Here is a 24,434-nt window from a genome sequence, read left to right on the forward strand (position 1 = left end):
GTAATATCAACATATAAAAGTTAAACAGAAATCCACTCAACAGTTACAATAAATAATATCTAAACTATAATCAATAAAACGACAAGCCACAGTACATAAAACAGTACAATACACATTGAGAAGCAGAGACTAGAGGGTAGAGCAAGGCAGGTGGAAGGAGGCCTTGCCTGATGGAGGCTCTCCCCTCACAGTTCTTCCTTCAAGAACAGTTCCATTATGAGGACTCTTGCGTCCACCACCCAGCAGGAAGTTCTCCTGCACAAGCTGCCTTGATGTGCTATGCAAGGGCGTCTTCTTCTTTAGGGAACTTGGGGGGTGGGGTGGGGTGTTCCCCCTTTGAACGTCTCCGACTCCCGCACCAAAACAGGCTGATTGCAGAAGTGTTCGTAATTCTCTCTGGGAGTCCGAACCCATTTCTAATCCCAGAGCTGTCCTGTGGTTCACAGCAGCGCCATGCCTCTGTTCACGTGCAGAGTGCGCCTCCCTCGCCAACAGGTTTTCGTGATTCAGGAGCCAAGATTTTAAGGCCACGCATCGTGACCAGCTTCCTCAGAATATATCAAGTGTGCTGTACTCTAGGGAAAAATGCACCACACCTTCCCAGTCCTCGAAGCCACCGATATCCCCGGAAGCCAGTCATTAGTTCGCTCCTGCTAATTATCCAACTCACTTTGCTACGCCAGCTGTGCAGGTGCTAATTTTAAAAATCTAGAAAATCCTGGCTTTGGAACAAGGAGAGACCTGGCAGGGCCAGGAGGACGGGGAGGTCCTGGTTTATGGCAGAAGCTTGCCTGACGCACAGGGCAGGCTGTTCTGGGTGATCGCGGCCTCAGGGGCTGCGTTTGGCACCGCGGAACAAGAAATGCAACTGTGGAGAGAGGATAACTTTAAAGAGAAATTGGGTCAACTAGCATTTTGGGCAGAGGTTGCAAGCTTCTGAGTCACACAGGATTCTTTTACAGACTATAGAGTCCAGGAAAGAAATAGTGGGTTGTATTGAACATTGGATAAAGGACCGCTGACCATTAGGTCCAGTCGTGGCCGACTCTGGGGTTGTGGTGCTCATCTCACTTTATTGTCCGAGGGAGGCGGCATACAGCTTCCGGGTCATGGGGCCAGCATGACTAAGCCGCTTCTGGCGAACCAGAGCAGCACACGGAAACACCGTTTACCTTCCCGCCGGAGCGGTACCTATTTATCTACTTGCACTTTGACGTGCTTTTGAACTGCTAGGTGGGCAGGAGCAGGGACCGAGCAACGGGAGCTCACCCTGTCACGGGGATTCGAACCGCCGACCTTCTGATCAGCAAGTCCTAGGCTCTGTGGTTTAAGAAATAGTGGGTTGTATTGACCATTGGATACCCAAGAGTAAACCCACTGAAGTTGATGGGCATGGCTGACTCAGGGGGCCCTGCATTCCAATGGATTGGCTCTGAAACATCTTCAACCTGGCTTTCAAACCTTTGGTGCAGCACAATTTTAAAGGATCCCTTTCTGCTCCAAGCCTTCTTTGATTCCTATCATTCCATATTTTAAAAACCGGATTACAGTTGTTCTGCTGCCTTGCAGGGTATCTTTGGGAGAAGAAATGGCTAAGGAGTAAACTCTGCACACATCTGGAGTGGAGTCCCTAAGACAGTTGGGTGGCGCCTTGTATGCTTCCTTCCGGCATCTCCTGCACCCTAACTGGTGCCAAACATCTTGCTTTGCTTACCTTTGGACCACATCTTCAAGGTCAAGGGGGGGGGGTCTTGTTGAGTGGGCAGCCCAGAGCCTCCAGACCATGGGTCGGCAAACTAAGGCCTGCGGGCCGGATCAGGCCCAATTGCTTTCTGGATCCAGCCCAGGAATCGCCGTGTGGATCACCAGTGCACACGTTCTTTCCCTCTCCCTCCCTCGGCGGCGGCGCCTCCTCCCTCCCTCCTCCTGGCTTCTCCTTGCCCTGCCTAGAGAAGGAAGGGGACTGGGCTTTGTTGGTGCCAGCGGCAGCAGCACTCGAGCAGCCGGCATTTTAAGCAGCCCCTCTCCGGAGCCCTTTTGTGCGCCACTCATCGTCCCGCACTGCCAGCCCCTGCCGCTCACAAGACACAGGTAAGCAGCCACCGGGGCTCATCTGGTGCTATGGAGAAGGGAAGGGAGATTAAGGGGGGATGGCTTATAGTCCGGCCCCCCGCAAGGTCTGAGGGATAGTGGACCGGCCCCCTGCTGAAAAAGTTTGCTGACTCCTGCTCCAGACACACGGCCCAGGCTTGCGCCTCAAGGAGGTCGCTTTGGTGCTGCTAATGCAGCGGTTTGACTCCCATTGTCTCTCAAGGCAGAGAGATACCAACAACTTTTGAGTAGAAATTAGGATGCAACCTGATCCTTGAGAAATAGTTGTAAAGCCATAGGAAGAAGCCTTGCTAGATCAAACCAGCAACCTGTTTTCACAGCGGTCAGTCAGATGCTTCCAGGAAACTCTCCGTTTGGTCTTAAGTCAAGACCAGGGGTAGGCAACCTAAGGCCCGGGGGGCCAGATGCGGCCCAATCGCCTTCTCAGTCCAGCCTGGGGACGGTCCAGGAATGAGCGTGTTTTTACATTGCTAGGATGTGTCCTTTTATTTAAAATGCATCTCTGGGTTATTTGTGGGGCATAGGAATTCGTTCTCCCCCCCCCCCAAAAAAAATATAGTCCGGCCCCCCACAAGGTCTGAGGGATGGTGGACCAGCCCCCTGCTGAAAAAGGTTGCTGACCCCTGGTCAAGACCCTCCCTCCCTGTTACTCCAAAGCCATCATCCCTTTTCAGCAGCCAACCCAAAACTTCTAAAGAAGCCCACAAGCAGGCACAGAAGCACCAGCGCTGCCTCCCCATTCACCCTCCTTGATATTTTCTATTCATCAGGGTATACTGCCCCTGAACCAGGAGGTTCTATTTGCCTCATTTTTAGGAAACTTTCTGAACTGACGACTCGTGCAAAACTGTATCGTGGCAGCGTATGAAAAAAGCGTTAAAAAGACCGTGGAATTATGAAATCATAAAATGCAGGCCAAACGTCCCACACTGAATCAAATTAATTATCTAAAAATACCTGGCAGAACAGAAATGTTTTCAGCAGGTGACAAAATATCAGGATTTCAAGCACCTTCCTGATTTCAACAGGAACAGTCTTCCGAAGTTACGGTGCCAACAACAAAGCCTTAAGTTTGCATGGAAACTAGGCCATTTTGGGATCCAGGCAGAAGGAAAATTTCCATGACCACCCTACCCTAAAGGCACATGGGGAACCACTGTGTGTATCCTTATCAGAGATCAGGTTGGGGATATCTTGATTGATTGATTGATTTCATTTATTATATCCCACCTTTTCCTCCAAGAAGCTCAAGGTGGCATACATGGTTTCCCCCCTCCTCAAATCCCTTAAACAACTCTGGAAGGTAGGCTAGGCCGAGCGGCAGCGACTGGTCCAAGGTAACCAAGTGAGCTTTGTGGCCAAGTGGGCATTTGAACCCGTCTCCCTGGTCCTAGTCTCTAATTGCTACACCACCATCGGCTCTCTTTACATGTCAGTCCTGAAACACAAGGTGCTTAAAAACAACAACAAAAAACACCCACACCCACCACTGAGAGTTATCCGGAGCATGTGCAAAGTGCTTTTCTCTCGCCCGCTTCAGTTCAGCTAACCGATCTAGCCCAGCTATCCCCAACTAGTCTGAGGGACCCATCACCGCCCCTGTTGAAGAACACAAATGAGATTCTCTTCATCTCAGGAGCCCCAATGTGCCAGTGCCGGGGAGTAGACAACCCATCAGCTTCTTCTAATGCTGAAAATAGGGCAGTGTATATTCTACAATTCAGGGGAAAAAATGTGTAATATGGTAGACACTGGTTCACAATCTCTTGCCTCGCACCGCCACCAAGGCAATCCACTGCCAGCAGATTCGATTCTTTAAAAAATCCACCACCAGGCCACCAAAGAGCTCAGTCATGTTCTCTGAAATTTTATTTATTGCTCCAGACGGGGTGCTTCTTTCCACCGGGGTGCTGTGCTCAAGTCCTTGCGGCAGGGAGGGTCAGAACCGCAGTCCGCGGCGGGAGAGGTCTTCCCGGGCCTCTCGGATCTGCTCCTGCAACTCTTGCGCCGCCTCCTCGCAGTCGTTGAAGGTGGCCAAGCGGTAGCCGACGACGCCCAGGGAGTAGCAGCCAAAGGCCACCAGCAGGTAGGTGGGCAGGGGCCACAGCACTTGGTGCCAGGCTGGGGGCAGGGGGTCCAGCCCCAAAAGGTTGAGAGTGAGAGCCGCCCAGACGGCGCCCAGGATAGACAGAGTCCACAGCCACTGCAGGAGTTTCGTCATGGCCGAGCCTAGAGAAGAGGAGATGTGTCAGCACTCGGGAGTGAGAGTAGGGGACCTCTGGGCTGTGCGGCCCTCCAGACTTCTCTGCCTGGCCCTGCGGGACCTTCTGCAAGCCACACCCCTCGCCAATCCCGCTTTGCACCCTGCTTTGCCTGGCTGGGAAGCCCTGGTCCCTCCCACTCTACCCACTACGCCACACTGCCTCAAATCCACAGACAAGGCATCCATTTGGCCGCAGACTTAATCCGTGCTGAATGGACAGTGGAGGAACACTTAGCCGAGCCAAATGCTCTAACCACCGCAATGGCTCCCCACTCTCGTGGGAAAGGCACAGGAGCCCTGCAAGAGAGTAAAGTTGGCAGTCCCAAGCATGCTTCCTATGCATTTAAAAGAAGGAAAGGCGTAAATGATATGATTTCTCCAATGCAAGCCTCCCAGATTTCTGCAACAATTGCCCATCTCCCCCACCAACTGTCAATTTCCTCTCCTAGGCTGGAATTCCCACCTGGAATTTCCTTCCTGGTCAGCAGCGACGCTATATTCGGGATTCTGCTCTTGCGCTGGGTTCCTGTGCGCGTCGCGCGCGGGGTGACGCCATCTCCCCTTCCAGCCAATCACCGCCTCCTCCGGGAGATAGACATTAGGCTGCGCGCCGCGGTGCATTCGGGGAGTTGTAGTTTATTCTCTCTCTCTCTCTCTCTCTCTCTCTCTCTCTCTCTCCCCCCCCCCCTCCTTTGCCATTTGGAAACCTGCTTCTTTGGTTCGTAATTCCGTCCCCAGCAAAACTTCATAAACCTCTCCCGGGGCTTAATAGCGCTCCTCCCCTCCCCGGAGTTTCCTTTTCTCCAGCCTTAGGTAGGTAGGTAGATAAAAAGGGCGCCCCTGAGCATGTGCAGAGTATTAACGCGTTGCGGTCACGTGGGACGCACTTGGAACGGGAGGGGATGCCTTCTTGGGGCGAGGGATGCTGCGGAGCTGGAAAAGGTTGAGAAAACGGGGCGCCCCAAATGACCCAGGGACTGGAGCAGCTCCCCTGTGAGGAAATTTCACAACGTTTGAGGCTTTTTAGGGTAGAGAAAAGGCGACTCGGGGCGGGGAAGGGGGAAGAGGCATCATACTGGGATATCAAATAATAGAATCATACGAGTTGGAAGGGATCCTGAGGGTCATCTAGCCCAACCCGCTGCAATGCAGGAATATGCAGCTGTGTGAACCTGCAGCCTTGGTGTTGTCGGCACAAAGCTCTAACCAACAGAGCTTTCCAGGCTGGGGAGAAAGTCGATGGAGAAATCCGCTACACCGCTTCCCTCTCTTGTAATAAAGTCCTGGTACCCGGGGTCATCCAAAGAAGAATGTGGGAAGGTTCAGGGCAAGTAAAAAGGGAAAGATTTCTGCAAAAAGCCAGTAGTTCATTTTACATTTATTTACTTGCTGCATATATATTCCACCTTCATTTTTCTCCAAGGAGCTGAAGGTGGCCTGCATGGCTCTCCCACCTCCTCATTTAATCCCCACAACAACCCCTTGAGGTAGGGCAGGGACTGCTTCCCGACGTTATGCCCAGTGAACTTCGTACAGCCGAGTAGGGATTTGAACCCAGACCTCTCCCAGATCTTAGACCTGGGACCCTAAACACTACACCACACCCCCGGCTCTAAACTATGAGATTCGTTCCCACGAGAGGCATTGATGATGGCCACTGACTTCTCACTTGGAAGGCTTTAAAAGAAAATTAGACAAATTCAGCAGGGTTTAAGAGTCCCTCTCTTTTCCCATGGGACTCTGGGAATTGTAGCTCCCTCTGCGAGGGGGGGGGTCCCCTAAAAACTATACTTGCCAGAGTTCTTAGGGGAAGCCATGTCTGTTTAAAGTGGTATGGTACTGCTTTAAATGTGTACTTCAGAGGGGGGTCTAATTGGATAGGATCCTCTACATTCAATCTTTTATAATTTCAAAAGCTTTTATTAACCCCTGAATATTTTGTTTAAAAATCTCTTAAGCGGCGTACAACATAAAATAAATAATCCAATGTCAGCTGTGCTGAGACGAGGCCCATTATAAAGAATGGGCATGACAAACTTCGAGTCATTCATGTGCCTGAAGGTTCCAGCCCTTGTCAAAAATATCAAATTATATGTATTTTTCTCCATTATAGCTGTGTGCCAGAGTGACCAGTACCAAGTGTTCAGTGTAAGATTTTGGGCTGTTTTCCACTGAGCTGCAATTACTATTTGCACTGCAAAGATCTTATATAAGTCCTGTCCTTTTGACAGTATGGTACCGTCAAAAATATTCAGCAATGTTAATTTTGGGCAGCAAACGATAGTTTCTTTCGTGATATTTATCCTTTCTGCAAAAAAATTTTTTTAAAGCCTGTCTCGTTGAGAAACCAAAACATCGCAAACAAATCCAGCAGAACACAAATATAATAAACAAGAGCATGTAAAAAGCATGAGTTTGGGGAATTCAAAGAAATTAAAACAAAGCAAACCAGGGCAGGGCTCCTGTTCGCTTGCGTCTCCTGCCTGGATCGGTGCCCGGCTGGGCATGAACTCTGAACTTCCCTGACTGCTGATGTCAGAATGGGGACCCTGGTCAAGAGCCTTGTTTCGCGTGTGGCTTAGACCAGTGGGAACCTCTGAGCGGCTGGTTCCCAGTGCCCGGCTCCCCACTCTGACATCACAAAGGAAGGCGGAGGGAAGTGGCTTCTAATCTGTGCCAGGCTGCAAGCAGGCAGCCAGGAGCAGGCAGCCGAGCCCCCTCTAAGCTCCCAACCCAGTTCCTGTCTCAGCACAGCCTGGGGCCCACGAAACTTGGCACCCAAGTGGGGCATGGAGGTGGATTAATTGGTGGCAGAGGAACAGAGGAAGTTGCCCGAGACTCAGTCGGGGCATCTAGCCTGGCAGTGTCTGCCACAGGAGCGGGAGAAAGCCGTGGCCCTCCAGATGTTGCAGGACTTCAGCTCCCACATTCCCCGGACATGCTGACTATACATTTAAAGTGGTATCATAGAATCATTGTAGATTGGGAAGGGACCCCGAGGGTCATCTAGTCCAACCCCCTGCAATGCAGGAATCTCAGCTAAATAATAATAATAATACATTTTATTTATACCCCGCCCTCCCCAGCCTAGACCGGGCTCAGGGCAGCCAACACCCGATATAAAAACAAATTGATTGAAATACAACTTAAAAACAAGATTAAAATACAACATTAAAACATTAAAATACAGCCTCATTTCAATGGAAACTCAAATCAAAAACTTTTTTGAGGATGAAAACGTCAAGCATCCAGGACAGCTTAAGCCATCCAACCTCTGCTTAAAAACCTCCAAGGAAGGAGAGTTCACCACCTCCTGAGGGAGACTGTTCCCCTTTCGAACAGCTCTTGCTGTCAGGAAGTTCTTCCTGATGTTTAGTCGGAATCTCCTTTCTTGAAACTTGAAGTCAAGGGTTCGAGTCCTGCCCTCCAGAGCAGGAGAAAACAAGCTTTCTCCAACTTCCATGAAGCAGCCCTTGAGATATTTGAAGATGGCTATCATCTCCTCTCAGTCTCCTCTTCTCCAGGCTAAACATACCCAGCTCCTTCAACCGTTCCTCATCCGGCTTGGTTTCCAGACCCTCTTGGTTGCCCTCGTCTGCACACCTTCCAGCTTGTCAACATCCTTCCTAAACTGTGCTGCCCAGAAATGGACGCAGTATTCCGGGTGTGGTCTGACCAAGGCAGAATCAGTATCAGACCACTTTAAACAGTTGTGGCTTCCCCCAAAGAATCCTGGGAAATTGTGTTTTGTTAAGGGTGCTGCAAGTTCTTAGGAGTTCCCCACTATTCCCCCTCACAGAACTACATTTACCAGAGTGGTGTAACAACCAATTATCCCTCTTCCTGGGGAACTCTGGGAATTGTAGTTCTGTGAGGGAGAACGGGGGGGGGCGTCTCCTGGCAACTCTCAGCACCCTTAAACTACAGTTCCCAGAATTCTTTGGGGTGGTACTGTTTAAAGTGGTAGGTAAAGGGACCCCTGACCGTTAGGACCAGTCGCAGACCACTCTGGGGTTGTGACGCTCATCTCGCTTTATTGGCGGAGGGAGCCAGCGTACAGCTTCCGGGTCATGTGGCCAGCATGACTAAGCCGCTTCTGGCGAACCAGAGCAGCGCACAGAAACGCCGTTTACCTTCCCACCAGAGTGGTACCTATTTATCTACTTGCACTTTGACGTGCTTTCAAACTGCTAGGTTGGCAGGAGCAGGGACCGAGCAACGGGAGCTCACCCCGTCGCGGGGATTCGAACCGTCGACCTTCTGAACCACAAGTTCTAGGCTCTGTAGTTTAGACAACAGCGCCACCCGCGTCCCTGTGGTAGGACATGGCTTTAAACGTATGGCGCACATGAAATTTACGGGCTTAAGTTAGGCATGGGCTTGGATTTCCGTAGGTCTACTCTGGGCAGGGTTTAGTTGGATACAGCTCAGACTTTCTGCCACAAACAGAGCCACCTCACCTTCTCCACAAACTGTGCCTGATTCCAAGAATCAACTGGAGAGGAAGCAGTGATTTGTTTTATTCTCCTCTCGGTGGCTCTTTGGAAGAATCGAGGCGGCTTTTGGCAGGAAGCATCTGGCTTCCTCCGTGTCCGGCCGGGGCTGGGATTCGGACGATAGCTGAAGGAAATGTTGGCGAAGTGTGAGACTCAGGATGGAGATCGTGGGAGGCCTTTGAATTGAAGCAGACGGATCTGTCAACACCACCTAACTAGTACACTCAAGAAAACAAGTGGGTTGCTGCTACAACAAAATGTTGCAGCGTGGGGAGTTTTCGTTCCAGACCAGGTAGGGCTTTCCCTCAGAAAGCTCTTCCTAATGTTTAGTCAAAATCTCCTTTCATCCACTGATTTTAGTCCTGCCCTTTGGAGCAGGAGAAAACAAGCAAACTCCATCTTCAGATATTAGAAGATGGCTTTCCCATAAAATGTCAAGGAAATAAACAACTACCTGACTTTTAGAAAACATCTGATGTTTTTAATGTTTGATGTTTTATTGTGTTTTTAATATTCTGTTGGGAGCCGCCCAGAGTGGCTGGGGAAGCCTGGGCAGATGGGCGGGGTATAAGCAATAAATCATCATCATCACCCAGTGCTATTTTTCCAGAAAAAATGGTGTCAGAGCTCACAATGAACTTCTCCCTTGTTCTCTTAGAATGGCAATGGCGCCCACCTGAGAGGTGCTGGAGCTCATAGTTTTTAAAAAAAGCCCTGATATTGCCTCTCACTCTTCTCCATACCCAACTTTCTCCACCATTCCTCAGAAAGCTAGGTTTTCAGACCCAACCAATCCCTCTGAACCACCTCACTAACTGGTTTCATTGGAGCAGCCCTGTTTCAGCAGAAGGCAGAACCCGGCTTTCCTCTGAGCATACACAAACTGCCAGGTGTTCCACATGCCTGCTTTTCTCCCTTTGCAAAGCCTTTCGAAGCAGACAGCTGCAGTCTGCAAAGATCTCCCTTAAGGCGTCTGTCCAGGAATGTGTCTCTCATTAGATTACAGACTTTGGAGGGGGGGTGGTTGAAGCTTATCGAAAAACCGCTGAAACCAGCAAACCTGGCGGGGGAATCTCCAAGCTATGGAGGTGGCGTCTGCTCTTTCAGCCCGGCACCCGTCTGCCTCCTGAACGAGGGCGGATCTAGCACCCTGAGGGCAATCGCCCAGATCCTGCCCTCTCATCATTTTCAATTCCACAGCTTCTTCAGAGGGCTGGAGCTAACTTCAGCTAGTTGGGGAGGTGGTCAGAGGGCGAAAGGACAGAATGGTCAAAGTTGGGAGGGCCCTCCAAGTTCATCTAGTCCAACCCCACCACCAAATGTAGGAATTCTGCCGCTGACGGCTTTGCTGACACCGAGCGAAAAGGTTGGCATTGATGTGCAGGTTGCCACATCTCTGATAGGAATAATTTAAGGGAGCAAATTAGACGGCAATAAATACTAAACATGCAATTAGTAAACGGGACGAAATCGTTAAACCCTAATGCATGCAACGTAGAAGCACTCTGCTGGACATCAAACTGTAATAAGACGCTGGAAAACTGCAACTCCAGCGTGCCTGACAGACAGACAGACAACCAACCTGTCTCAATATCTCAAGCACTCCTTGTGAAGTCAGTGGGCCATAAGTCAAGTTTAAGACCTGGCATCCAAGTAGGGCTGGGAATTTCCCCTCCCTGAAACTTTGGAGGGCTGCTGCCGGTCTGTGTGGACAATACTGAGCTGGTTGGATTCTGGGAGTTGCAGTTCTGGTTCAACAATGTTCTCGGAGTCCCCATCTGGCATGGACCGTGGTCAGGCATGTTGAGAGCTGGGGTCCGGATTCGAAACCTGCGGGACCAGAGATTCTCAGAAGACTGGAATAAATATGTGGACTATTTGAAAAGCAACTGTAATCAACAGATTACGCTAGTAGGACTGCAAGAAGTTTTGTAAGGAGGAATATATGAAATATTGTAAGGAAGGATATGATGAGAGAGTCAATAGACAGTGGCGTAGCGTGGGTTGTCAGCACCCGGGGCAAGGCAAGTAATTTGCGCCCCCTAACCCGTGGATTTGCGCCCCCTAACCCTAACCCCCAGATGTTGCGCCCGGTGCGGCCGGGCCCCCCTGCACCCCCACGCTACGCCACTGTCAATAGATAAGATAATTAAAAGCACTAGTGAAATTAAGAAATGTAAATTAAGTGGAAAAATTGGAAAATTTTCAAATGTGGGTGCTGAAAGTCCAAAAAAAACTGTATAAGATGTGACCTATGTTGAATGACTGTTGAAAATGATATATTAAAAAATGAATAATAATAATAATAATAATAATAATAATAATAATAATAAAGAGAGAGCTGGGGTCCGGCAGGCTCCCCGTCCCTCTCCTAGACACACATCCCAACCAATCAGGGACCACATGTTAAATGCATTTGCAGGGGTGTAAAGCCAGGATGTGGCGCTGTGGGTTAAACCACAGAGCCTAGGACTTGTTGATCAGAAGGTCGGCAGTTCGAATCCCCGTGACGGAGTGAGCTCCCGTTGCTCGGTCCCTGCTCCTGCCAACCTAGCAGTTCGAAAGCATGCCAGTGCAAGTAGATAAATAGGTACCACTCCGGCGGGAAGGGAAACGGCGTTTACGTGCGCTGCTCTGGTTCGCCAGAAGCGGCTTAGTCATGCTGGCCACATGACCCAGAAGCTGTACGCCGGCTCCCTCGGCCAATAAAGCAAGATGAACGCCGCAACCCCAGAGTCAGTCACGACTGAACCTAATGGTCAGGGGTCCCTTAATAAAGGTAAAGGGACCCCTGACCATTCATTCCAGTCGTGACCGACTCTGGGGTTGCAGCGTTCATCTCGCTTTATTGGCTGAGCGAGCCGGCGTTTGTCAGCAGACAGCTTCCGGGTCATGTGGCCAGCATGACTAAGCCACTTCTGGCGAACCAGAGCAGCGCACGAAATGCCGTTTACCTTCCCGCTGGAGCTGTACCTATTTATCTACTTGCACTTTGACGTGCTTTCAAACTGCTAGGTTGGCAGGAGCTGGGACCAAACAACGGGAGCTCACCCCGTCACGGGGATTCGAACCGCTGACCTTCTGATCAGCAAGCCCTAGGCTCTGTGGTTTAACCCACAGCGCCACCCACGTCCCTTAGGGGTCCCTTTACCTTTACCTTAAACCTTAAAGCCGGGATGGGGAGCTCACAGCCCCCCAGAGGCTTTTGGGCTAGCCCCAGCCAGCATGGCCAGTTGGCAGGGATAAGCAGAGGCCAGCAACCTCTGATGAGCCAAAGGTCCCCCAGTCTAGATTATTTCGGAGGCCTCTTCCAACTTCAAACTCTGAGCTGACCCTGTCCAACCTGGGTCAGTCTGATCTAGTTCTGCCGGAAAGGAGCCTTGGCCTCTAGAACGTGCCTCTCTGACCAACAACAACAAGAAGAACTCTCCCTCCCCAGACCACCTCAAGCGTGCCCCGGCTTGAATATTATGGGTTTTTCCTCTGGCTGAGGTTGTTCCACTCCAAAGGTTGGGTTGTGCGTCAGGCTGTTGGAGAAATGACGTCCCGAAAGAGAAAAAGTGACAAGTCTGGGGAAAGATGGTCCATGCAGTCCATCATTTATGAGAAATAACCTCAGTTGCCCCCAGGCACTTTCTGCCCCATCTCTGACTCCCCACCTCCCACCCCCGCTAGTTTCTCTCCCATGCTGGTAACTACAGCAAAAACAGCCACGATTCTTCCTCTATCTGGTTTCGCTTTGGCTTTGACACACAGAGAGCTGCATTTTCCAGAATCAGACCAAATTGGCCCACCTGGGTCAGTACAGTGGTGCCTTGGTTCTCAAACTTAATCCATTCCGGAAGTCCGTCCCGAAACCAAAACCTAATTATTTCTGTCATTTTAGCCAGCTCAGTGTATTCAAATGACTTTATTTGCCACTCTTCAATTCCTGGAATCTCTTCCCCCTTCCATTTTCTGGCAATAAGCATTCTTGCCTCTGTAGTGGCATATAAAAATATCCTTCTTTTATGGCTTGGGATATCTGAGGATAGTAAACCCAAGAGAAATGCTTTGGGCTTTTTGACAAAAGTTCGTTTGAACATTTTTTCCCCCAATTCTTCATAAATACTATCCCAAAAGTAAGTGTGAGTAAATTTTTAATTATCCCTGCATCTTTGTATTTTGGTCCTTTCAGGCTGTGGCGATATATGGTTAGGAATTTTGGCTTATTTACTGTGACTTTCTTTTTGCTTAGCTTGAACTTTTCGTTGGTTACCAAAGAATAATTTTATTTTTTTAAGGAAAAAAGGAGGGGGAAATGAAACAAATAACCCCGCCCCAAAATAGATGATTACTGTAATTTTCGCTGTACAAGACGCACCAGACCACAAGATGCACGTAGTTTTTGGAGGAGGAAAACAAGAAAAAAAATATTCTGAATCTCAGAAGCCAGAACAGCAAGAGGGATTGCTGAGCAGTGAAAGCAGCAATCCCTCTTGCTGTTCTGGCTTCTGGGATAGCTGCGCAGCCTGCATTCGCTCCATAAGACGCACACACATTTCCCCTTACTTTTTAGGAGGGAAAAAGTGAGTCTTATAGAGCAAAAAATACGGTAGGTTGCAACGAAAGGATGCTCACACAGCGCTTCTGAGACAGACGTTCACGCCTACGTTGCTGAACGCACATTGTACGCTCAGGATGCAAAATACATCTCTTTGCACACACCCAAGAGTTAACATCTCAGCTTTTTTGGGGGCCTGGGAAAGGCTCTTCCACCTGTTCCGTCAGTCAGCGAGACGGAGCCAGGAGAGATCCTGTCAAAAGAACCCGATGAATTTATGTCATTTCTTGCAGGTAGCAGGGACTCTAAAGTGCCTTGGCTCAGGGCGCATGAGGTGGTGGCTGAGAACATGCGCCGCACACATGGGTTAAACCTGCTTCGTCGCCCTTGAACAGAGTCGTGGGCAGCAGGTAGGGGGAAAGCCAGGAATCTGCCTTATACCAAGTCAGACTATTGGGTCCAGCTAGGTCAGTGTTGTCTGCACTGGCCGGCAGCGTCTTTTCAGAGTTCCCAGCCCTATTTGAAAGCTGCCTTGGCTTGAATGGTTACAAGTCTATCTCTATTCTAGTTATTATTCTAGTAAATTTGGTTTTATACTTATAAGCCGTTTGTGATGTTGTTGTTTTGTTGCATTAATATTACTGTCACACCATTTGATACTTTGTGTATATACAGTGGTACCTAAGGTTACATACGCTTCAGGTTACATACGCTTCAGGTTACACACTCCGCTAACAAAGAAATAGTGCTTCAGGTTAACAACTTTGCTTCAGGATAAGAACAGAAATCGGGCTTCGGCGGCGCAACAGCAGCAGCAGGCCCCATTAGCTAAAGTGGTGCTTCAGGTTAAGAACAGTTTCAGGTTAAGAACGGACCTCCGGAACGAACTTAACCTGAGGTACCACTGTACTTGGTTTTTTGGGGGACCTTTCCGTTAGCCCGAAAGCGATAAAAAAAAGAAAAGAAACGACGTTCTTCCACTTTGCAAAAATATACAACGCGCCTGGTCGCCTGGAGTCAAATCTCAGCAGGTGAGGAGGGCAGGTGGTTATTTTCCAGCTCTGCCTCCCTTTGGGGAAGAAAAAAGGAGAGAATATCTGCCCTTGTTTTAAATGTCAAGTAAATAGATTCTCAGCTCTTGGGCCTGCTCCTACCTGCCTGGTTTTCCTAGGATTTCCTTGGCTGTTTGTGCAGGTCTAAACAGAGAGGGTAGAGGGGGAGCAGAGCAAGCGGATTTCTGTGGAATGCCCTGGCTGATCCCAGATAGGGCTTCTGGATCCTCTAAATCAGGAATGGGAAACCTGCCGCCCTCCAGATGTTGGCAGACTACAACTCCCATCATGCTTGACCCTGCTGGCTGCTTAGGAGTTACGCCGATATGTTTTCTGGGATGTAAGGGAACGATCTCTTTTTGAAGAGGAGATTAAAATTGCATCAGAGTTGCAAACTTAGTGAGGATCACGCCATAGAATCCCCAGTGCGAAAAGGGTGCATCTCCTTTTTTCCCTCAGAAGGATTGTTAAGATCTTGTAAGATCCATAAAAGATCTCTGCAGGATCTGGCCGCTTTTCTCTGAAGGGTGGTAAAGGTAAAAGTAAAGGGACCCCTGACCATGAGGTCCAGTCATGGCCGACTCTGGGGTTGCAGCGCTCATCTCGCTTTATTGGCTGAGGGAGCCGGCGTACAGCTTCCGGGTCATGTGGCCAGCATGACTAAGCCACTTCTGGCTAACCAGAGCAGCGCACAGAAACGCCGTTTACCTTCCTGCCGGAGCGGTACCTATTTATCTACTTGCACTTTGTGCTTTCAAACTGCTAGTTTGGCAGGAGCAGGGACCGAGCAACAGGAGCTCACCCCGTCGTGGGGATTCGAACCACCGACCTTCTGATCAGCAAGTCCTAGGCTCTGTGGTTTAACTCACAGCGCCACATGCGTCCCACATTTTTCTCAGATACCGGAGGCAAATATATAAGCTGCTCTAGCTGGTAGAATAATAATAATAATCTTTATTTGCATTAGCCACTAGCAATAAAATAATATGTACTGCAGACAGAGGTAGAAACTTAACTACACAAAATATATTTTGGAGGTTTACATTAATAATCAAATAAGAGATCTTATTCTAATTGCCCTCCCGCTAAAAACCTTGCTGTTTTTGCTGTCACCTGACCATCTTGATCTGCTCAAAGAAAGGACACAGTAGCAATGGTTGTTGAGCGACCCAGCATGGACAATAATAGAGGGGTAATAACCTCACTCCTCAAATCTTTATAAAGATTGCAGGCCAGAAGCACACGAGCCACCGACTCCATTCTGCCATCTCCACATGGACATAACCATTTTTTCCGCAGTGGAATTTTTTGAAATCGACCCTCAAGTACAGCCGAAGGCAGTATATTCAATCTTGCGAAAGTGAAAGCCCGTCCGCATTTTGGAATTGTTAAAATTTCGCAAAGAGGGTGCCAAAGTGTCAAAACGACTACGTGGGAAATAATTATACCGTGGACAAAATTTCCTTATTGTGGCCAAATTATTCTATCGCTCGATATATTACCTCAGATATTGGAGGCAAATATATAAGCCGCTCTGACTAGTAGCTATTGATAGTCTCCTGCATGAATTTATCTAATCCTCTTTAAAGCTATCCAAAGTTGCTGGCCATCGCTAATTCTCCTGGGAGCCGATTACACAGTTTAATTATGCGCCGTGTGAATAAGGATATTTATTTCTTTTTTAAGCAGCCTGGTGCCATCCTCTCCAGGCGATCCCAGGGCTTACTCCCAGGAAAGTGTGCACTTATGGGGTGGCAGCCTTTAGGTCAGGAGAAGTAAGCTTCTTTGTTTTTCTGGAGAGGTTATGCCCAGGTATGTGTTTATAGGGTTGCAGTTAAATATGTGCACAGGAGAGTCTGCATGGTGTTTTGACCTAGGAGACCAGGGTTCAAATCCAGCACTCGGCCACGCATTTCACTGGGGTGGCCTTGGGGCAGTCACTGCCCATCGACCAAGCCTACCTCCCAGGGTTGTGAGGATAAAAAGGAGGGGAAGTGGCTCTGTATGCCAGATTGATCTTGAGCTCCTTAGGGGCTATAGACATAGGGTGAGTAGACCCACTGAAAATTAGTGTGATGAAATTAAACATAAATGTTAAAGGTAAGGTAAAGGGACCCCTGACCATTAGGTCCAGTCGTGGCTGACTCTGGGGTTGCGGCGCTCATCTCGCTTTACTGGCTGAGGGAGCCGGCGTACAGCTTCCGGGTCATGTGGCCAGCATGACTAAGCTGCTTCTGGCGAACCAGAGCAGTGCACGGAAACGCCGTTTACCTTCTCGGCGGAGTGGTACCTATTTATCTACTTGCACTTTGACGTGCTTTCGAACTGCTAGGTTGGCAGGAGCAGGGACTGAGCAACGGGAGCTCACCCCGTTGCGGGGATTCGAACCGCCGACCTTCTGATCGGCAAGCCCTAGGCTCTGTGGTTTAATCCACAGCGCCACCCATGTCCCTTTCACCACCTGCGTCCCTTGGGTGAGTACAAATGTCACTAGTTTTTTTGAATTGGAATATAATTGTTGAGTAACCATTGTAACTTTCTAGATGGAAAAAAAGAACAAAATACTGTTACAAAAAAGAGAAAATTAATGTGCGTAAATTAATTTATCTCATAAAATTGATATGCCCCTTGACTGTAAAAAAAGAGAGCGATTTTCAAAAAGATAGAACGAAAAGATCAACAGGAAAAATTAATGACAATAATTTAAAACTTCCACAAAGTTTAAATAGCAATAGACTGCAAACAGATTAAAACTCACAGCTGCTTTCTAAGTTGGTCTATGAATGTCAATGGGACTACTCTCAGTAGGGCTAAGATTGCAGACAGCCAATAGTCTGCATAACCCTTAAAACCTGCAGGGTGGAGCAGCTTGTCTGTCTTCAACCAGCGCCCCAGTAAAAAAACACACATCCTGATCAGCATTGCAAACTCCAACCAGTCCCTACGACGACCCCTCGAGGCAGGTAGGCAGGCAACTCATCCATGGCGTCTCCCAGAACCGTGAGACATATGCTGCGTTTTCAAAAAGCTCAGCCTACGGAGCACAGCTGTGTTATGAGTAAGCGATGGGAGTCTGGAACTTGAGGAAAGGCGATCCCGGGACAAAGGCTGTGCGGGGAAAATAGAAAAGACCCAAGAGATGAAGAGGTGGGGAGGAAGGATCCGTGAACATCTGTGTGGTCCAGGACTAATGCCTCCAAAACTCTTGCTGAGCCCTGAGCTTCAGGCTTTGAACTTCTGCTGAACGCAGGTGGGAAATATTCTGCACCCTGCGGGGCTCTTATTCCCTTCTGGCCCCCCAGTCCAGCAAAGTGGCCGGCTGGCTCTTACTAGGAACACCACTGAACAGGACAGCAATCTCCTGTTGGCTGTCCTTAGGTGCACAGAGATAGACTGCCCCTGTCCATGGAGGCTCCGCTTAAAAAGAAGACCGTCAGTAATGCCATGGCCGGATCAGAACCACCAGCCCCTGTAGCCCCATAGTTTTAAATTCATGACCCGTGTCCTTCCAGCCTGGCTCATAGAATTGTAGAGTTGGAAGGCGCCACAAGAATCATTTGGTTCTAGGCAGGAATCCACATTTTCCCCCAATTTTTTTTAATTGATTTTTTACATCTATAACGAATAAAACATACAAAACAAAACACACACTACAACACTACAAGAAAATAAAAATTAAAAATAAAAACACATATTCTTTCTTATATTCATTTTAAATTCGATTATTACGTGACTTCCTCAAATCCCCCCTAACTGAATTTTATTATGTTCCCTTGTAACAGTTCTCCCAAACATCTTTCTATTACGATCAGTTCCTTCCATTTACTATCTTCATCTCTTTTCTTATTGTCTTAAATCCATCTTACTATACAACATTCATATTATAATCATAGGCCTGTTTAATACTTTCAAGTATCTTCTGAATTATCTTATATTACAGTATTTGGCTAAATATTCTTTAAATTTCTTCCAATCTTCTTGGTATTCCTCCTCTTTCTGTTCGCGGATTCTTCCAGTCAGGTCAGCCAGCTCCCAAAACTCCAACATCTTCATCTGCCATTCTTCTACCGTTGGTGTTTCTTGAGATTTCCAATTTTTTGCTAATAGCAGTCTTGCCACTGTGGTGGCATACAAAAATAATCCAACATCTTTTTTGGGCAATTCCAATCCATGCAGGAACCCACATTTTGCCCAGTGTGGGGTTTGAACCCACAACCTTGAGATAGGAGTCTCGTGCTCTACCGACTGAGCTATCCCATCTTGCTCTCCAATGGCAGAAATTTGGCTGATCCTGGATGTGGAGGTCCCACCCAGTATCCCCTTCACCCCTCCCAGCTGCTGCTGTTCGCCACCCAGAAACTGGTACCCGGAGGTAGACTGCCTCTGAGCATGGATGCTCGGCTCCTAACCATGATGGCTAACAGGCCCGTCGAGCCTAAATTCTTGTTTCCTTGCTGAGGCCAGGCAGACGCCTCTTGCGAAGCCCGTCAGCCGGGCAGGAACGAAACAGGCTTCCCCCTGCTGACTGCCTCCAGCAGTAAGGCATAGGGAGATAGACTGCTTTTGGCTATGGAGGGTTGCGTCTCGCTCTCATGACCAACCCCAGCCGTGGACGGGCGTCTCCTCTTCCCCTAATTTGCCTTAATCCCCCTTCAGAGGTGTCTGAGCCCATTTTCCACTGCGGCAACAGATTCCGCCAATGGATTATGCGACTAATCCTCTCCTTTTCTGCTGCAAATCAACTCCGCCGGGAGATCCTGAGCTCTAAATATTATGGGATGGGAAGGGGAAGGCGTGCTGGGGAAGAAACCTTTCCCACCGCTTCTCTCTGTCCCAATGTATAGGTCTCTTTTTATGGCCCCTACAATAGTCCCAAACACTTTCTGCCAAGGGTGGGGAAATTCAGGACCTGGCCCTCCGAGTCCTTCTGTTTGGCCCTTCAAAATCTCTCCCCTTGCCACAACCCCTTGCCGTCCCTGCTTCGGACCTTTCTTGAGTGTTTTTGCCTGGCTGGAATTTGCCCTTGAATTCCTTGTCGTGTCTCTTGCTCATTGTGTCTCGGGCAGTCTGAGTGTGTGGACACAAGCCTCCCGAACAACAGCAAAATCTCGCACCCATTGCTCTGCGCACTCTTGCCTCTGGCCCCAGCCACCCCTGGCATGTGGCCCTCAGAGGATCTCCGAGGATAGAATGTGGCCCTCCGGCTGTGAACACGGCCCCTGCTCTCCTGAATTATTATTATATTTCGGAAAATCTGCCCACCTACTGTGTGATCGCTCTCTTTTTTTTGCACCCGTGTCCCAAATCGCACAGGGTGGGTGGGAAGGAGACCTCGCAACCCCTTCCTAAGTCAGGACGCAGCTTCTTTCTGAGAAAAGCCCCCTGCCCTCCCCAAAAAGAGCTGAGGGGAAACTGGATTGGTTTTCAGCTCTGGCAGAAAGTTAACGTGGACAGGAGCAGACAGGCAATTGTGGAGAGGTTTGAGTTACAAAACAAACAGGAGCGTTGAGCGATTTCGCTCTGGAATGCGGCTGAATAGGGAAGGGGGCTCAGCCCCCCTGCGCTTGTTGCTAAACCCTTGGCCTCCCCCCCCCTCAAAAAATCTCAGGCTGGCAACTGTTTTCTTTCCCTGCAGCCTGGGGGACAGAGGTCAGAGGTGGAAGGAGGCCTTGGTGTTCGAAAGGAGGGGCTGACATTTGAACCTACCTGGGGCAGGTTTGTGGTGGGATTGTTGCAGAGGGGGAGAGGCGAGGTGGTCTTCATCCAGGCCCGAATTGCTCCCCCAGGCTGAAATTCAAGAGGTGGGGCAGGGAGCTTATGGAAGGAGAGCTGTCTGACATCTGCAAGGAAGTTTGTGGGAGAGAGGGAAGGGGCGCCCATCCAAATGTACAGTGGTACCTCGGGTTACATATGCTTCAGGTTACAGACTCTGCTAACATAGAAATAGTACCTCGGTTTAAGAACTTTGCTTTTGGATGAAAACAGAAATCGTGCTCCGGCGGCACAGCGGCAGCGGGAGGCCCCATTAGCAAAAGTGGTGCTTCAGGTTAAGAACAGTTCAGGTTAAGAACGGACCTCCAGAACGAATTAAGTACGTAACCAGAGGTACCACTGTATATGTAGAGTTGGGAGGGACATACAAGGGCTATTAATGTTTGACAGACTATTGTATTTTAATATTTTGTTGGAAGCTGCCCAGAGTTGCTGGGGAAACCCAGCCAGATGGGTGGGGTATAAATAAATAAATTATTATTATTATTATTATTATTATTATTATTATTATTATTATTATTTAGCCCAACCCCCTGCAATGCAGGAATCTCAGATAAAGCATCCAGGACAGATGGCCTCCGTCTTTCTGAAAGGATGCAGGAGCCAAAATGCAGCCTTCTTTCGAAACATACCCTTCTCCAAATTTCGCAGCGCAGTTCTCGGGCCAAATGGTAGTTGCCAAAAATGTGTACCATGTGGATAAAGATGTATACTGCATATATACTGAATATATATATATATATTCATGACCATATAGAACATACTAAACACATTCTGTTAGGAAGAATCCATTGCCGAAATCTGTATGTTAAGTCAAAATGAAATGTGTGAGGAAAAATCCACGTTACACTCTGACACATTTTCACAAGGAAATGCGGAGAACTGGATTTAAGGTTGGAAAAAGGAGAGATTGAGAGAACGGGGAATTGGCTGCAATTCCTGCATTGCACGGGTCAGACTGGATGACCCCTGGGGTCCCTTCCGCCTGTACAATTTTCTGATGGATCCTCCAGCCCTGTGTCAGGACAGGAGTAAGTCCCATTGGTTTCAATGGGGTTTACTCCAAAGTCAGTGTGTGCGCGACTGCAGTCCTAAGCATCAGAAGTAACCCTCCTTGTTTTTCAGTTTATTCCCAGGTGAGTGTGTTTAAGAGAGTCAGCATGGTGCGGTGGTTTGGGTTCAACTCTGAAACCAGGGCTCAGTCCTCCACTCAGCCAGGGTGCTTACCATGGGCCAATCCCTGTTTCTAAGCCTAACCCATACCTCAAAGGATGGATTTGGGGATAAAATGGGGGGGGGAAGACCACAACAGTCTTGTGGCACCTTAAAAACCAATTTATTCTTTCATGGTTTTGTTGTGTCTCTGCCACAACCTCCCTCCTTTCGCCCCACCTACAAAAGGAAGATAATTATCATATTGTATCCTACCTTACTCACTGCAGATGGTGACAGCAGTCATGAAATTAAAAGGCGCCTGCTTATTGGGAAAAAAGCAATGACAGCATCTTAAAAAGCAGAGACATCACCTTGCTGACAAAGGTCCGTATTGTTAAAGCTATGGTTTTCCCAGTAGTGCTGTATGGAAGTGAGAGCTGGACCATAAAGAAGGCTGATTGCCAAAGAATGGATGCTTTTGAATTACGGTGCTGGAGGAGACTCTTGAGAGTCCCATGGACTGCAAGAAGATCAAACCCATCCATTCTGAAGGAAATCAGCCCTGAGTGCTCACTGGAAGGACAGATCCTGAAGCTGGGGCTGCAATACTTTGGCCACCTCATGAGAAGAGAAGACTCCCTGGAAAAGACCCTGATGTTGGGAAAGATGGAGGGCACAAGGAGAAGGGGACGACAGAGGACAAGATGGTGGGACAGTGTTCTCAAAGCTACCAGCATGAGTTTGACCAAACTGCGGGAGGCAGTGGAAGACAGGAGTGCCTGGCATGCTCTGGTCCATGGGGTCACGAAGAGTCGGACACGACTAAACAACAATCCTACCTTACTGGGCTGTTGTAAAATGCTCTAAAGTGTGTTTGTTGTCATTACAAACTAATGAATAGTAGGCTTGTTGCACACGTGCGTCTGCCCTTTTTGTTCGTGAAGCTTCGTCCCGAGAGACAACAAGGCTTGTTCTAATCACTTTTATTTTTGTGCAACAATTGCAGTGATTTAAAACCACAGAAGCTTGCAGCTTGCCTTCCTCAATCCAGACCCTTTAAAAAAACAACTCGCATCTCTCCCAGTCCTGCAGCGCCCCCTGGCGGACGCTGCCTCACATTGCAATGGTGGCGAGAGAGCAATAGAGACCCAAGGCTGGGAAATCGTAGAATTGGGAGGGGCACCCAACGGTCATCTAGTCCAACCCCCTGCAATGCACATTATTGGCCCATTAGTAATGGGCACATGACTGGTGTATTATCTTGTGCAACTGGCAGTGGAGCCATAGGAGTGGTGCTGTGGGGGGCGGGGACTGCCCAGTTGGCATGGATACCAGATGGTCTTGGTGGCAGCTCTCTGTTTACGAAATGCCCTCCCTGGCAAAGTGCGTCTGCCTCCATTGTTCACAGCCAGGAGGAATTTAAACGGCATTATTGTTCACTCAGGCGATTGACAGAGGAAACACAATGTTGCTTGAAATATTGGTATTATTTTCCGCTGGAGTATGTAATTGCGTCCACCTTGCACGCAGAGTTGCAGGTTTGATCCAGGTAAGGCTGGGAGCAAGCCCTGCTACTTGAAACCCTGGAGAGATAAAAGGAAGTCCTTTTCCATGAGGTGCATATTTAAAAACTATGGAACTGGCTCCCAGAGGAGGCAGCGGCAGCCAACAACCTAGGCTGGCTATAAAAGACACTTAGACAAATTCATGGAGAGCTACTGACAGTTACTAGCCATGACATCGGTTGAGACCTTACCTGTCTCGCCAGAGTGGTGCATGCTCTGGTTATCTCCCGCTTGGACTACTGCAATGCGCTCTGCATGGGGCTACATTTGAAGGTGACTCAGAAACTACAACTAATCCAGAATGCGGCAGCTAGACTGGTGATGGGGAGCGGCCGCCAAGAACACATAACACCGGACTTGAAAGAGCTGCATTGGCTCCCAGTACGTTTCCGAGCACAATTCAGAATGTTGGTACTGACCTTTAAAGCCCTAAACGGCCTCGGTCCAGTATACCTGAAGGAGCGTTTCCACCCCCATTGTTCAGCCCAGACACGGAGATTCAGCTCCGAGGGCCTTCTGGTGGTTCCCTCACTGCGAGGAGTGAAGCTACAGGGAACCAGGCAGAGGGCCTTCTCGGTAGTGGCGCCCGCCCCGTGGAACACTCTCCTATCAGATGTCAAAGAGATAAATTATATGACATTTAGAAGACATCTGAAGGCAGCCCTGTATAGGGAAGCCTTTTAATGTGTACTGTTTTATTATGTTTTTATATATGTTGGAAGCTGTCCAGTGGCTGGGTCAACCCAGTCAGATGGGTGGGGTATAATTATGATTAATAATAATAATAATAATAATAATAATAATAATAATAATAGTTATAATAATTTCCCTATTCCCCCATGTGGTTCTCTTTGGCTCCCTCTTTCCCAAGTTGTGTCGTTCTCCTCAAGCAGGGTGTGGGGGAACTCTGGCCCTCCGGATGTTGCAGCTCCCATCAGCCCTAGCAAATGTGGCCAATGGCAGGGGCTGATGGGAGTTGTAGTTCAACAATGTTCTTGGACTCCAGCTCCCATCAGCCCCCAGCCAGCATGGCCGATGGTTCAGGGCTGATTAGAATTGTAGTCCTGCAACACCTAGAGCACGATTCCTTAAACTCGGCCCTCCAGATGTTTTGAGACTATAATTCCCATCATCCCTGACCACTGCTCCTGCTAGCTAGGGATGATGGGAGTTGTAGTCCGAAAAACAGCTGGAGACCCAAGTTTGGGGGACCCTGACCTAGAGGACTGAAGGTCCCCCCATCTCTGTCCTAGACACATGTCCCAACCAATCAGGGATCATGTACCAAATGCACTTACAGGTTTGACGCAGGGGGGCAGTCCTTTGCCCTCGAGATATTGCTGAACTCCCATCAGCCCCATGCGGCATGGCCAAGATGAACAGGCATGGGGAAGCCCAGCCAGATGGGCGGGGTACAAATAAATTATTATTATTATTATTATTACCCTGGGAGGGGTGGCTAACACCCCAGAGGAC

The 24,434-nt window shown here is 48.8% G+C and overlaps 1 protein-coding gene and 1 long non-coding RNA gene across 2 annotated transcripts in view; both read right to left on the bottom strand.

Moving 5' to 3' along the window:
• The window catches only part of LOC310751979, a 252,485-nt gene that overhangs the window by 186,879 nt on the left and 41,172 nt on the right, over positions 1-24,434 (bottom strand). The window lies entirely within an intron of this gene.
• On the bottom strand, positions 3,964-4,914 carry DPM3 (dolichyl-phosphate mannosyltransferase subunit 3, regulatory). The gene is made up of 2 exons (XM_083590875.1): positions 4,839-4,914; positions 3,964-4,341 (listed from the first exon to the last, which is right to left on the bottom strand). Exon 2 carries the CDS (start codon positions 4,331-4,333, stop codon positions 4,052-4,054), a length of 282 nt encoding a protein of 93 aa, XP_083447001.1. The 5' UTR covers positions 4,334-4,341; positions 4,839-4,914; the 3' UTR covers positions 3,964-4,051.

This window comes from Podarcis filfolensis (assembly GCF_964270895.1).
Source record: "Podarcis filfolensis genome assembly, chromosome: 16".
Classification (NCBI taxonomy): Eukaryota; Metazoa; Chordata; class Lepidosauria; order Squamata; family Lacertidae; genus Podarcis; species Podarcis filfolensis.